This window comes from Lacerta agilis, chromosome 7 (genome assembly GCF_009819535.1).
Source record: "Lacerta agilis isolate rLacAgi1 chromosome 7, rLacAgi1.pri, whole genome shotgun sequence".
Classification (NCBI taxonomy): Eukaryota; Metazoa; Chordata; class Lepidosauria; order Squamata; family Lacertidae; genus Lacerta; species Lacerta agilis.
In genome coordinates this window covers 27,109,263-27,123,186 of record NC_046318.1, presented here as the reverse complement: position 1 = coordinate 27,123,186, position 13,924 = coordinate 27,109,263, and the positions used below count along the sequence as shown (strand labels likewise).

General features: G+C 42.5%; 1 protein-coding gene across 9 annotated transcripts in view; it reads right to left on the bottom strand.

Annotated features, from left to right (window-relative positions):
* The window catches only part of ATXN1 (ataxin 1), a 211,617-nt gene that overhangs the window by 10,944 nt on the left and 186,749 nt on the right, over nucleotides 1-13,924 (bottom strand). For all 9 annotated transcript variants that reach the window (XM_033154621.1, XM_033154617.1, XM_033154626.1 and 6 more), the window contains one exon: nucleotides 3,231-5,262. In XM_033154621.1, coding sequence (XP_033010512.1) covers nucleotides 3,231-5,105 — 1,875 coding nt within the window. In that variant the 5' untranslated portion in view covers nucleotides 5,106-5,262. The remainder of the gene's footprint in view (nucleotides 1-3,230; nucleotides 5,263-13,924) is intronic.

Below are 13,924 nucleotides of genomic sequence, written 5' to 3'. Positions count from 1 at the left end.
GAATGATACAGCTTATTATAGGACCAGGAGAATAATTTTATATGGCTGCATCCTCATGAGTGAACAGGGCTAGTTCTGCAGCTGCTAAAGGAGAAGAACCTATCTCTTGGGGAAATGTTGGCAATCCTAATTTAGAGGTCCATTATTACACCCTCTCACATTAAGGAACCTTGAAACTTTTAGTCACTCGGCAACCACTTCTACTTTGTAACATATGCCATTTCCAGCCAAAGGTACTCAAAAAGCCCCTAAGTGGGACTACAGTAGTCACTATTTACTCCATCCTTGTATACTAATTTTATTTTTAAAATGTGCAGATCTTCCTTTTCCTGCTTGCAGTCTGTGCTTGTGCAGCAGACCACATTCTGCATTTGCTTTAAAACCTAATCTACCTTGAATCAGCTTGAGACCTCTTTCTGCCAAGCCTCCTGTTCTGCCTTGGACTCATTTCTCCCCCTCCCGGTGTTTACACCTATCTCAGCTGGCCAGTTTGACTGACCTTCTGGAATCAATGCTGACCTGATTATTGGACTGAGATTATGCCTTACCATGATGGAAAAGTTTTATAACTATTTTCTGTTCCTTTCCCAGTTAGTCTTGAAAATTTTAATACATACCAGTTCTATGTTGGTTATTAGATAGATAGATAGATAGATCAAAAGCTCTGATGCTTGTACAAAAATGTACTGTCTATATTGAACTTTAAAAGTTTCAGATGGTCAAGCTGTCATGCAATAATTGCAGCATACCATATTTACTTGAATCCAATGCTCACCTTTTTTGGCCAAATTACGTTGTGAAAATTAAGGTGTGCATTAGATTTGATGGCACATTTACATTCACCAGCAAATGCTTTTTTTGGTTTCAAGGTTCTGAAAATCGAGGTGCATGTTAGATTTGATGGCACATTAGATTCATGTAAATATGGTATGAGACTGGGATGGAGCAGGCATCTGCTGTGCTTCATTGGGAGTTCACAGAAACCTGAGCCACTAATGAACGGATAGTGTCAAAGTGTTTATAGTCCACATATTTAGCATACCAGTTACTGAATAATCATTAGGATGTAGGATGGAACTTGCTACAAAATGTTTCAGGGTGGAATGCTGCTGTTTGGGGGTTCCAGCCACTCCATTCCATCCAACCCTCCTCCCAAGTTTTCAATTTTCTTTCCAAAATGTGTAACTCAGCATTCTGTACCCACTGACCATGCCCAGCCTCCAACCGACAATTCTGGTGGGTCTCCACACCCCACTTTGGAATCAGTTGGAAGGGACAACAAGAGTAATCTAGTCCAATCCCCTGCTATGCAATAATATTTCAGCCAACATGGGGCTTGAACCCACAACTCTGAGATTAAGAATCTCATTCCCTACCAAGCTTTCCTAGGTCCTTAATACCCCCCCCCATTTTTAAAATATGTTTCTGCAAACCTTAGGGTTCCCATGAGCCTGCTGATATCTCCATGCACAGGTGGTGCCATTTTGGCTACATAAGCAATTACAGTCTGAACACTGGAAGTAGAGGGAATAAATCCTTCTTTACATAAAACAGAAAACACTAAAATTGGGTGCAGAGCTATGGGCTCATTCAAGGACCAGAACAATTATTCTTTAACACACCCTGGAATGCATCAAACAGTTGTGCGGTGTTTTGCTGAAACTTAAAACAAACTCAACAAGATTCACACATAAGCAGGAGTATTCTCGGTACATTCAGAGTAAAACTCTTGTCACATTTCATTTCGTTTAAGTATTGTCCTTGCTGTTCCGGTAAACTTCACGTTTACCATGCATGTATATACTTTCTTCTCTAGAAAAGCAGGCTTGGGTTTTCAATCTTTCCCCCATCCTTTCCTTTTGTGTCTTTCAATTAGTTCTGAATTCATGCCATTTCACCCCTATAACACTTAATAAATTTGATGTGATCTCCTGGGGAAAAGATGGAAGAGAATTTTCAGAAGGGATCACAAAATAGCCAGATTAAAGATATAGTCAGATTTTGGCTTTTGCTAAAATAGATTAGCAGAACAAACCAGCAAGGTGTTTGTAGTACACAGATGCAATGGCAAAAAAAATCAACATTTTTTAAAAAAATGAACGGATAGGGTCAAATAATGGAGGAAGAACAGGAAGAACGGCTGAAAAGAGGAACAGCACTGGTAGTCTGTCTGGAAAAAATGTGGGAAGGTATGTACCCCTTTATCAAGGAACAGAGGATGTGAAACACACACACACACACACACACACACACACACACCACCACCACCACCAATGGTCCAGGCAGGCCCTAAGAACATTTCAGGGTTTCAAAGCACGGAAATATATGCATGCTTCTCCATTTCATGTCCCTTGGTACTTCAGAGTTTGCGATGAAACCTTTTGCAACAGGAAACAATTCTAACAAGAGGAGCAGGTAGCTTTGTTGGTTCATTACTAAAAACAAGAACCAGCTGTAACTATCAGGCCAAATCTGTAGTAGGATGAACAAACATGTCACACATTTGTAAACAGGTTTTCAACTTTTCCAGAACTCTTCAAGCTGTAGATTTTGGGGCTCAACAAATTTTGGGGTGCTCTGGTTTCTACTTTTTGAAAGATAGCAACCCTACGTTCTCTCCACTCTGTTTTGTTTTAGCTAACAACATCCACTTTAAACAAGAGGTCTGGGGAACTCGAAAAGCTTGCTCAGCTGTGTGACATTTTAGTTGGCACAACTAACAAAGGTATTATCCTTCTGCCACTTTTAGATTTAGTCCAAATAAAATAACAGTTCCTAAGCATGTTTAAGTCACATACAACTTTAATTTCCATGCAAGTCTGAATTTTAGCCATCTTCTGCCTTTTAAGAGATAAGCAGGACTTTTCCTGTGTGTGACAGTGCTCACAAGTACAGAATGGCATCCCCTCTTTTTTTTTGCTGTCCATGGCAGCCATTCTGTGCTGGCACCCATGGCGCTTTTATCAATATATGAGTTCTGGCACCTATTTTTATTTACCCCCAAAAAATAAAAAATAAAAAGCAGCCCTGGGGTTGATGATTGTAGATGAGCAACAATTTCACCAAAATGCTCTTCGTCGGTTATTAAGCCACTGGAATGCCATTTTGAAAATCTCTTCCACACCACCACCTGTTAGCCCTTCTGTGCTCCTAAGAGACTTAGAAATTGTGAGCAAGGATATCCAGTCTACGTGCCTAATAGCGCCTCCTTTCCCCAGCCCATTTATTACCTGTGCTCGGTGCTCTCCAACTGCAAACTGTATCATGGCAATGCCTGGAGTATGGCTGTCATCAACCCTTTCCACGGTGCTGGAGTCTATTTTCAGGTCACTGCTAATTTCTGCACTCTGTATAAAGTCTTCTGTTTTCAAATCTTCTACCTTCTTCAGCTCTCCGTTGGCCAACTGTATGATAGACCCTTTCATGAAGTAAGGAGGCAGTGTAGGAGGAGCAGCTGCTGAAGAAGGTACAGGTTGTATCAGGGGGAGGTGGATCTGGGCCTGCACTACGGCTGCCTGGTAAGCTGGTTGACTCGCTAGCGACTCGGCGTTGAAATTCTCGCTTTTTGGAATGGCGGTTGTGACAAACGTGTGAGGCACTGCTGCCAACTGGGGAGAAGAAGTGGCGATAGCAGGCGGAACCCCTGTTGAGTCGAGATCTGCATTGCCTACCATTAGGAGGGGCTGAGTGGCTGGGATCACCAGGTGCTGTGGCAGATTTCCAGGATAGCCAAAGGCTTGCTGTTGACTGCTTAGGTAGCCAATTACCGGTGGCTGAGTCCCAGTGTAGAAGGCCGCAGCAGGCAACCCAACGGGGAGGTGCTCAGAGGCGCTGTGGGTGGTCTGAATGACGGTGTGAGGGGACAAAGTGGCAACTGCTTTCACCCCTTCATGGCCCATAGTCTGTTGTGGAGATAAAGCATAGGATCGGTGGGCTGTTTTTCCTAAGTGCAAGCTTCCCTTTTCGTTGAGGGCCAAGGGAGGTGTTTCTCTATTGGTGGCTTGTTGAACCTCCATGTCTGCAGTAGGTGTGCTGCTATTGGGAACAACCATAACAGAGGACCGGACACTGGCGGAATCGCGTGCAATATAATCAGCAGGACCCGAATGGACCACCACGTGCCTGGCCTCATAATGATGAGATGGTTTATTGCCTGATTTGACGAGACTCACTTCTGAGGATGGCGAGATGCCGTAACGCCTGCTCTTCTCTATTTCCCCGTTCAGTATTTCTTTCGCTTGCATAGCCTGCAGCCTACTGCTCTCGGACTTCTTGGAGGACTCCCGAGTGACAAAATGGCCGCCAGAATCTGCATATTGCACCACCACCTGGGAGGAGGGGCCAAGGGCAAACGCATGAGGAATCACTGCCTGGTGTGAATGCAAATGGACTGGGATGGCTGGAGGAGAGACGTTCCTAACTGAGCCTTGTGGAGAGCTGGAAATGTGGACATACTGGTTCTGCTGGGTCGGTGAAGGGGACCCTGCTGTGATCAACCCGGGCGCCCGAATGAGATGCGGCTCAACTTTGTGCCCTTGCTGGTTTAGGTTGCTCATGCTGGCCAGCAAAGTGGAATAAGCCTCCAGCTGAGAACGCTGGGATGGAGTGGTGGCAACAGCAGTGGCAGAGGCCGCCGTGCTGGTTGCAGAATTGGCTGTCGGGGAAATCAGTGGGGAGGGGATGAATCCGGCGTATGGTCCACTATACGGGGGCCCTACAAACTGGAAAGTGTGCTGCAGGTGTGCGTACTGCACTGGGGAGACAGGTGTCCCTGCCTGAGAAAGTGCAGGCGGGTAAACGGTGGTGGTGGCAGCTGGAACAGACCTAGGAGCGCTAGGTGGGGAATAATCTACTCCTGCAGACAGCGATTTGTGTAAACCTATCCCATGTTGTGAACCAGCTTCCGCCGAGCTCCCTCCAGGCCTGCCCCTCCCACCCATGCTGCTCTGGCTGCTGACTGTGCTGGAGAGCCATGTTAAGTTGTCCGCTCGGTGGTTTTCACTGGCCAGAACTAACGGCTTCACCTCGGAAGGCAGGCTGGTGGCAGGGATCTCTCGCTTCTTGGGCGGCAGGCTTTCGTTGCTCCTCTCCTGGTTGGATTTCATTTTTCACCGGCCCCTGCCCTCCGCTTCTGTGGCTTCACTGCCTGGCTGGCTCCGATTTCAGTCTGCTAAGTGGAAAGTCACATTTGATTTCTGAAGGGGATCCAGAGACTTCATGAGGAATCATCTCCCTGTGAGCACACTCCGCCAACAAGCTGCTCTGGAGGGAGAGGGAGAGGAAGAGAGAAAAAGAAAGGGAGAAGGGTAAATCAAAACATTAGCAGTAAGGGGAAAAGAAAAGAAAACGAATATAAAAATCAGGAGCAGTACATTTGTTCAGAATTTCAACTAGTAGATCTATAGCCATGCCATAAAAAAGAACAAAAAACAAAAAACCAAGAGGATGCTGTACGCTGCAATTAAGCCACTAGGTTAATCAAAATTTATTTTCCCCCTCAACACATACCTGGAGGCAGAATTTTCAAGAGTGAATCCCTTAGGATGCTATCCCAGGCACATTTACAGGGGGACAAATGCCACTGAACATAGCACCCAAGTAAACATAACATACTATCAGGTTATTGTCCTCTTCCTCATAAGAGCATAAGGCTAGCAATGGCTACTAATAATGGTGTCGATGTATCCCAAACTTGGGTCTCCAGCTGTTTTTGGAAAACAACTCCCATCATCCTTGACCACTGGTCCTGCTAGCTAGGGATGATGGGAGTTGTAGTCCAAAAAATAACTGGCGACCCAAGTTTGGGAAAAACTGACCTACACAGTCATAGGCAGTATGCCTCTGAAGACTAGCTGCTGGGAATCACGTGGGGAAAGAGTGCTGCTGCACCCGTATCCTGCTTGCGGGCTTCCCACAGACACCTGGCAGGCCACTGTGAACACAGGATGCTGAATTAGATGGGCCTTTGCTTGGATCCAGCTGACCTTCTCCATTTTCACTCTTAGGAAATCGTTATATACTCAACAAAGCATGTAGCCTAAATCTCTGGATTGCAGCATTATTCACATACTACTTGAAGTGCATTAATAAAGAAAACGCACACAGTACACGAACAACTATGGCTTTTAGTGGTACGATATATACAAATAGATTTAGGGTAATTGGCATAATTTCATACTGAGGCACAGAGATGATGAAGGTAGTGAAAGCAGTAAGGATGTACTCTGTTAAAAAAAAAAAGTACCCCTCCTCAAACAATAAGACAGGTTCATCTTTGTGAAAATAACACAGAAAGCAGAGAAAGATGATGCAAACATCTGAAAGATCACGGCACTGTGCTTGAGTTAGAATTGCAAGTTTGCCATTTCTCTTTCCCTACATACCTCCCCATTCAAATTGATTCCAGGATTCTTTTGGGTGGAGAGTGTTGAATAACACATTGTGCTTCTGAAGTGGCACTGAACAGTCAGTATTCTACCATCCCTTCTGTTTTCATTACTAGGTTTTGACTACTGTTCATGCACAGTTAGCAGTAGTTTTCAATTCATGTCTCTCCCCATCCCCGCATTTCACAGTTTTACCAATGTGCAGAGGCACACAGGCACATTGATTTAAGCACTGCAGAAAATGAATCTAGATGTGATCATACAATAGCACGAAGGTTCCTTTTTACGCGGTGTATGATGAACTGATTCAAAAATTATAAATTTTTCATTTAGTAGACTTATTTCCTGCTCCCCCTAAGAGTACATATTTTTAAAATTCACAACTTTAAACTGGAAGACAGGCAGAACCAACCCATGTAGCAACAAAGTGAGAGAATTACTCTTATTAGCAATAGTTAGCAAATATTATTATATAGCACAAAGTCAAGGATAGGTCTTTATTTCTCAATATTTCAAATACTGGCTGCTAAAGGTGCTGAGATGTCTCCTCCTCCTCTTCCCCCACCTCTTTGGCATATTTACAGGAGAAGGGCCCTTACAGGAGCTTACTTTTGGATCCCTACAATCTGTATCAGTATGCACAGGTCAAACTCCACCTGCATGGTTAAAATTACATAGTATGACAAACTCCCACGTTCTGTTCCCTTATATCTTAGTAACAAATGAACTGTGAGCTGCAGATGCTGTGTGAATTGTGCTCTGCAAGGAGCAGGGCACTTACAAGGGACCGGGAACTGCTCTGCATAAGGAAGTAGCAGATCCAACAAATTTCAAGGGGTAAAACCATGTGATGCGTTAGGACTAAAACAACAGCTGTAAAATTCAGATCTGAATGTTCGCAGTTATGCTGGCATCCTCCCTTACAGGATGATTCTGTTTCCCATACCGTGACAGATTTGAAGTGTGGGATGGCAGAGAAAGACTGCCTGCCTCTGTGTGTGTGTTGGTATGAGTATCTTTCTGTTCCTGTGTGAATGCAGGCAAGCTGTAGTACATGTAGTATGTCAAAAGAAAGGAGGCCCCTTTCTCTCAAGTTCTCCTTCTCAGGGTTGTTTGTATATTGAGACCTGGTCCAGATTCAAGAAGCAGTGTTTGAATTACAGGGGGACAAAGGGGTCTTACTATCCTAAGTTAAGCATCTTAGAAGAATACAAGGAGAGCATAATCTGGCTAAAATAGAGGGAAGGAGAACCCCTACCTCCCCCCCTCATAATTTGAACACTGCCCAAAAGGACAGAGGGAAACACCAAGACAGTGATAAGTGGCAAAACTGGGGTGGGGCGGAGTGGAAATCTACCTGGGGTAATGTTCCAAAGTGCAAGTACATTAATTTGCTTCTTCTTCTTTTGAATAAGCATTTTAATCATTTTTTCAACTCAGAAGATTACTTCCCCTGTGTGCCTTTTAGATAACATAAGATTCATGCAGTCTTTAATTTCCGAACAAAATACATTCTGGTCCAATAACCTAAATTCACATGATTTTTCTTTGGGTGGCGGTGTGTATGTGTGATGTCTGTGGAATAAGTGTACCTGGAAGTTGAACCTTGTGGTGATCCCTGCTTACTTAAAATTGCAGACAAAGATATTAAACCAGGTAATCATAGTTGACACTAGTACAGATAGGAGAATATTCCAGAACTGAAGCATAATCCCTCCCTGTACGTACACACAGACACAAGCTTGGGTATGATTTATCGTTTCAGCTTAGCATTAAACTACAAAAAGTGTTTCAGGAAGGATATTCCATGTTACTGTCCTAAGTAACCTAGCATCATACTAAGCCATCCATTCCAGTCTCAAGTCCACACAAAAAATACAGCATATAGTTAAACCATTCCAGATTACTGGATGTTAGGCTAACCTCAACTTGCTCATTATGGGTTTTTGCATGACTCAACAACTCTATGCTTTATGTTCACAGGGTGAGATTCACCTAATCAGTGGAAGACCCGCACAAAGACTTCTGCTTGCACAATAGGGCTTGGCCTCCTTCCCCATGCCCCCCACCAAATTCATTCTGGGGAGGCTGGGAGAACCCCCAGAACAGTGGGGGGGGGATGAGGAGAGGGGAATTGGTTCATCTGGCAAAGGCTGCAATGCTTGCACAGATGGAACCATTGGAAGGGTGCGATGTTGAATTCCTCTCATGATTTCTGAGAGAGGCGTAATGTTCCCTATTTCTAAGTAACTTTGTAGGCAAGTCAGGGCTCCTCAATCATCAAATGTTTACTGAAATGTCACTCTTGGAATACAGCAGTACGAGGCATTGCTCAGCCCAACCTAACCACATCTGCCGTTGCCACAAGTCTTACAATCAGTCTGCGATAAGCCTTTTGCAGTAGATTATGATAATCTACCGGGAAGAAAAAGACAGTTAAGGGTAGATAAAGGTTATAAGAATGGAGTAGGGTAACACAATGAGGCTGAATAGTTAAAGAAACATGCTAAAAATAAACCTTGGGATCAAGTATTTCAGACCATTTCTTGCTTGCTTCAGCAAATTACTGCTCTAGAAAAGCTTGTTTTAGTAAGCATGGGAAATCTATTACTACTGCTTCCTGCATTAAAAAAGAAAAGAAAAGAAACCAGCCAAGGTTGTAAAGAGTATTTTCACATTATTTTGTTAATCCTCTGTTGACAGGTATGGTTAAACAGACCCTAAGAGCACTGAAAATAAAATGAATAAAACTTTTGTTATCAGTCTCTCACAACTCCATGTTCCAGATATTCCTCAATCATGACAGGGACCAAACTAACCTGTTGTGTGTGTGTGTGTTTTTAAAGGGCCTCCTAAATTTACTGAAAAGTTGATATTATTTTTGCAAAATTTGGGTTCAGTTCTACTCCTATTGAAGTTATGGAGAAAACTGAAAAAAGCATGAGCATAAAGGTACTGGGTCAAAGAGACCTTGCAAAGTGCTGTTTAATTTTTTTTCAGTTTTAACTTGTGTAAAGATGCATACCCCAAACCTGTTATTCCATCATTTTGTGCTATGCTTACTAGTTTGACTTTTGGATTCACTGTGCCCCACAACTACATCTGCAAATGTCTGCAAGCAGTCTGCACCCTCATCTCAGTAGGTGACCAAGGTCAGTGGCAATGTTTAATCAAGGACTTTTAGATAACTGCATTGCTCTGTTCACAGAAATGTATTTACAAAATGCATTGCTGAGGGTTGCCCACCCTTAGCTATATTTGCAACCAGACAGTTCCAGCAATCTCAGTCTAGAATTTGAAGTCTCAGAGCACTCTTTATATAATAAAACTAAAAACGGCATAGACATCTGTGATCTGATGGTCTTCCGAATGCATGGTCAATGGCATCCCCCCCCCCAAAGGATAGTGGGCAATGCCCATTTAAAAGCCCAGGTTTTTGCAACTAGAACAACCCACAACAGATAGAGCATCCCAAATAGACCTGGATCTGGAGTTGATCAAACTCTGGGTTGAATCTAGAAACCTTGCCTAGGGTGTCAATAGAGGTAGCCTCTGAACTTATAGGGCATGCCACACCAGGAAAAGAAGAAAGTATCTTGCAGAAAATTTCAGCAACATTGTGCTCTGTGTAATTGTTTGTTTGTTTGACCTACGCAAGAGTTGTGAAGTGCGGTGATTCTGCATGGGTTGCCTAAATAGCAAGTGCTATGTTTGTAAAGTCATGTGAGATTTTTTGTTGCTGTTACTTATTTAAGTGTTTTAAAAATGTTATTATGTATGCATGTCAGAGGTACAGCATTTTATCTAATGTTTAAAGAACTGTGAGGTCACCCCACACCCTGTTCTTGGAGGTTTATGTACTTTACATAGTAGATTCCAATTAGTTGTGTACAACTTTATTGCTTACTGGAAAAGTTTTCAATGAAGGTATGGCTTGTTTTTTACCTGCAAATTTTACCGCACTTAATATATTCCTCTAGATGTTTCATTTTTATTGGTTCAAATATAGTAAATATGATTCTAAAATCAGGTACATATAGTCAAGTTTTCTATCAACACAGGGTTCACAAGACCAGTCCATTCACTCTTATATTTGATGTCTTGATTTTTATTTTTATGTTGTGCTAAAAATAAAAATTGCTAAGCTACATTTGTACAATCACTGGTAGTAAACTTTAGACCATCACAGGATTTCTATTCTTGGCACCATATTTTGGCACATAACACAAGATACCTCTCAGGCTCGAAGAGAGGAATCTTGTGTAATGTGCCAAACGAAGGCAACAGGATGGAATAGTTTTACAAGTACGTTTACTTGAATATCCTGGGTGGCACATTGACTTAAACAATCTAGAGTCTGATATTTTAGAGAAATGAAATCTAGTGTCTGATATTTTAGAGAAATGAACAGCATTCAAACAAGGGGGGGAATTAACAAGCATTGCTGATTTAAAGGCATGATTTATGATGCAATAGTCATTAAATGCCCATGTACCAATGTAATGAAGTTTGTCATGTTACAGCCATGTAATTCAAATATATTGTACTGGCTCAGTAATCTAGCCCAGGGGTTGTCAACCTGGTCCCTACCGCCCACTAGTGGGTGTTTCAGGATTCTAGGTGGGTGGTAGGGGGTTCTATGGCACAAGCTGAATCCTCCTTCCATCAAGCACTGGTGGGCGGTAAGGAATTTTTACCTTCAAGAAAGATGCATTAGTGGGCAGTAGGTATAAAGGTTGACTACCCCTGATCTAGCCTACTACTGACTATGATTGTCTCTCTCCAGTCTCTGAAGTAAGCCCAGCCTAGCCATCTGGCATTCTCAGACCACAGACGTCAGAAACCGAACATTGGACTTCAGTAGTGTAAAAGTGCTCTAATCCTTAACTATGGCTACTTGTAATGACCCCAACAAAACTGGCCCACATACACCTATGTTAGTCAATGAGACCAAACTGTTAGAAAACAGAGAAAGTGGTATTGTGGGCAAACAAATTCCTACATTTTTCATAAATTTCTGGAAAGCAAAAAGAGGGGCAGGGGGAAGAGAGGAAAAATGGGAGCTCTCATCATTTGAGCTTGCAGTGGTCCCAAACAGAAGTCAGAATATAAGGAACAATGGTTACCTAAAACAAAATTATTCCACCACCAGGCAGTTAAATCTATTCTACAGGGGGGAAACAAGAAAACAACCACTGATTTTATTTTAGTTTTAAGACAGCAAGTTGTAATTTTTTCTTCCTTGATACCATATCCATCTTGTAAAAACTGCTTTGGAAATCTAACGAAGTTACAAAATGGAATAGCAGTTACAAAAACTATGAAAGTTACTAGCTAAAAGGACAGACAAGTAACTTTCTACTTGCAGCAATTTTCAATTGAATAATCAAGTAATTCCCGCAGTCTTCACTTATGGCTCAAAGCAGCAGTTTGGATTTGAAAAAGCATAAGGCAAGTCTCGTCGTTTGCCAGATTTCCTGGAGCTCTCAGCAGCCAAGTAATTCCTCCCACTACTGGCCAAGCTTCATTAAGTTAATCAGGTGTTCATTCATTCAGTCATTCATTGAAGAAGAAAAGATGTATTTTAAAAAATACCTGTACCAGCTAGCAGCCACTAAAATGCACTAGCAAGGAGTGTGCCACACCAACTCAACGCTGAAAGATTAATTTGCAGAGGCTTTTGAGGCTGTCAAATAGGAATTCATTTCATATTTCCCCCCAGGGTTTTTATTCTGCACACATACTTCTTGCTACATATAGCCTGCCAAAAGGTGGCAATACAACAGGAAAATTGGGGTGTTGGTGGGTGGGAAATGAACGTTCTGAATGTCATGAGCAAGTTAAAACACACTGCCATTGTCCATCCTATTGTTGCACACCACCCTAATCTCTGAGTGCTGAGAAGTTCCAGGGGTTCCAATGCTCACCCAGGGGTCAGTTTCCTTGGAAGGCCAATGGTGACTGTGGTGTCTTTAAGCTATATGGTTTTATTAACACCTACATACAATCTGAAGGTAGGAGGGAGGGTCTCGCAGTGTTAATACACCAAAAGAATTTAATTATCCACTAGTCACAGCTTTGGATCCAGCACAGAGCTAGACATGTCTCTGAACCCACCTCTCACTGAGTCATCTCCCTGGCTTCCAGCTCTCTCTCAGACAGCAACTCTCCCCCCCAGCCCCCCCCCTTGCCCTTTTGGTTGTTTCTCACTTAGATGTAACTACTGCAACTCAGCTCATTCCTTTCAAATTCTCAGATGAGCACTAAAGTGGCCAGCTGGTCATCATCTTCAAAGAATCTTGCCTGGCCAGTTCCCCAACCTCCCCCAAACTCAAAACATTACTATTAGTGGTAGAACATCATAAAACAAAACCAAGTGTGTCTTTTTATTTTTTAACACATTATTTACTGCAGTTACCTTCAACCTTTTCAGACAGGGGACTCAGCAAACATGCACTTGGGGACCCATTTCTTCATTTTTTAAACCATATATTTGATAGTGACAGTGCTGATGTTGGAACCCACCTTAGATCACTGACATGGTAATGAGTCTCAGCTCACCAGCTGAAGACCCATGTTTCATTGAGACATACAAAATCAAGGCTTAAACCTTGAGTAATTTGAAACAGTCAGCTCTGATCTCCCAAGATGGAGGGTTTCTATTGGCTCCAGTGATTTAAAGAGACTACCAAGCATGTGCACACAAGTGTGTACACACACAGTCAAAGTACACATATGAAGCATGTGGTTCATGGATTGGTGGTGAGCTGTGAGACCACAATTAAAAACAGGGACAAATGTTGAAGGTCACTTCCAGAGCAAACAGAGAAGCATGCTGAATTATAGCTCAGGTGCTTCTGCATGCCGATGCAGGGATACTCAATATACAAGGGAAAAGGGATGGGGAGGCATTATTAAGCAGCAAGTAAGTGTTGCTAGGTTTCCTCACACTCCATGTCACCGAGGCATTTGTCAGTCAAAAGACAGTACTGCTTCACAGTGGTGAAAGGTTAGAGAAAGCCCAATCTCAGTAAGTGCTCATATATTCTTGAGTTGTCTTCGTACGCCCAATAAAACTTAAAGCTATTAATTGCCTTACTAAAAATGTACCATTAAACATCTCACTTTACAAAGGGGATAATCCTTTGCTTGGATCAATGCAACAGAATGTCTCCCCCCACCCCGTTGTTCTCCTCTCAGAAGTTCAGTTTAAAAAAATGAGGTTAATAAACATTTGAGGTCACTGTAGTTAAATCGTACACAATTAAAATCCTGTTGTATCTTATAAAGCCTGTGTGTGTGTGTGTGTTACATGCACTCTGCACACATGCATTTTGGGTGTCAACTGACTAAATTCTCTAACTGAAAACATGGTCACCTCAGTAGATTTTAAATATCTAAATGGCTCCCAAAGGGTACAACTTTGAAATTTGTACTAGATAGATATTTCCAAAAATGAGGGTGCGATATCTCTCTTCTGAAAGGCTGGCAACTGCACTGCATGAACACATTGGTGGCTTTCAAGGGGGACTATGCAT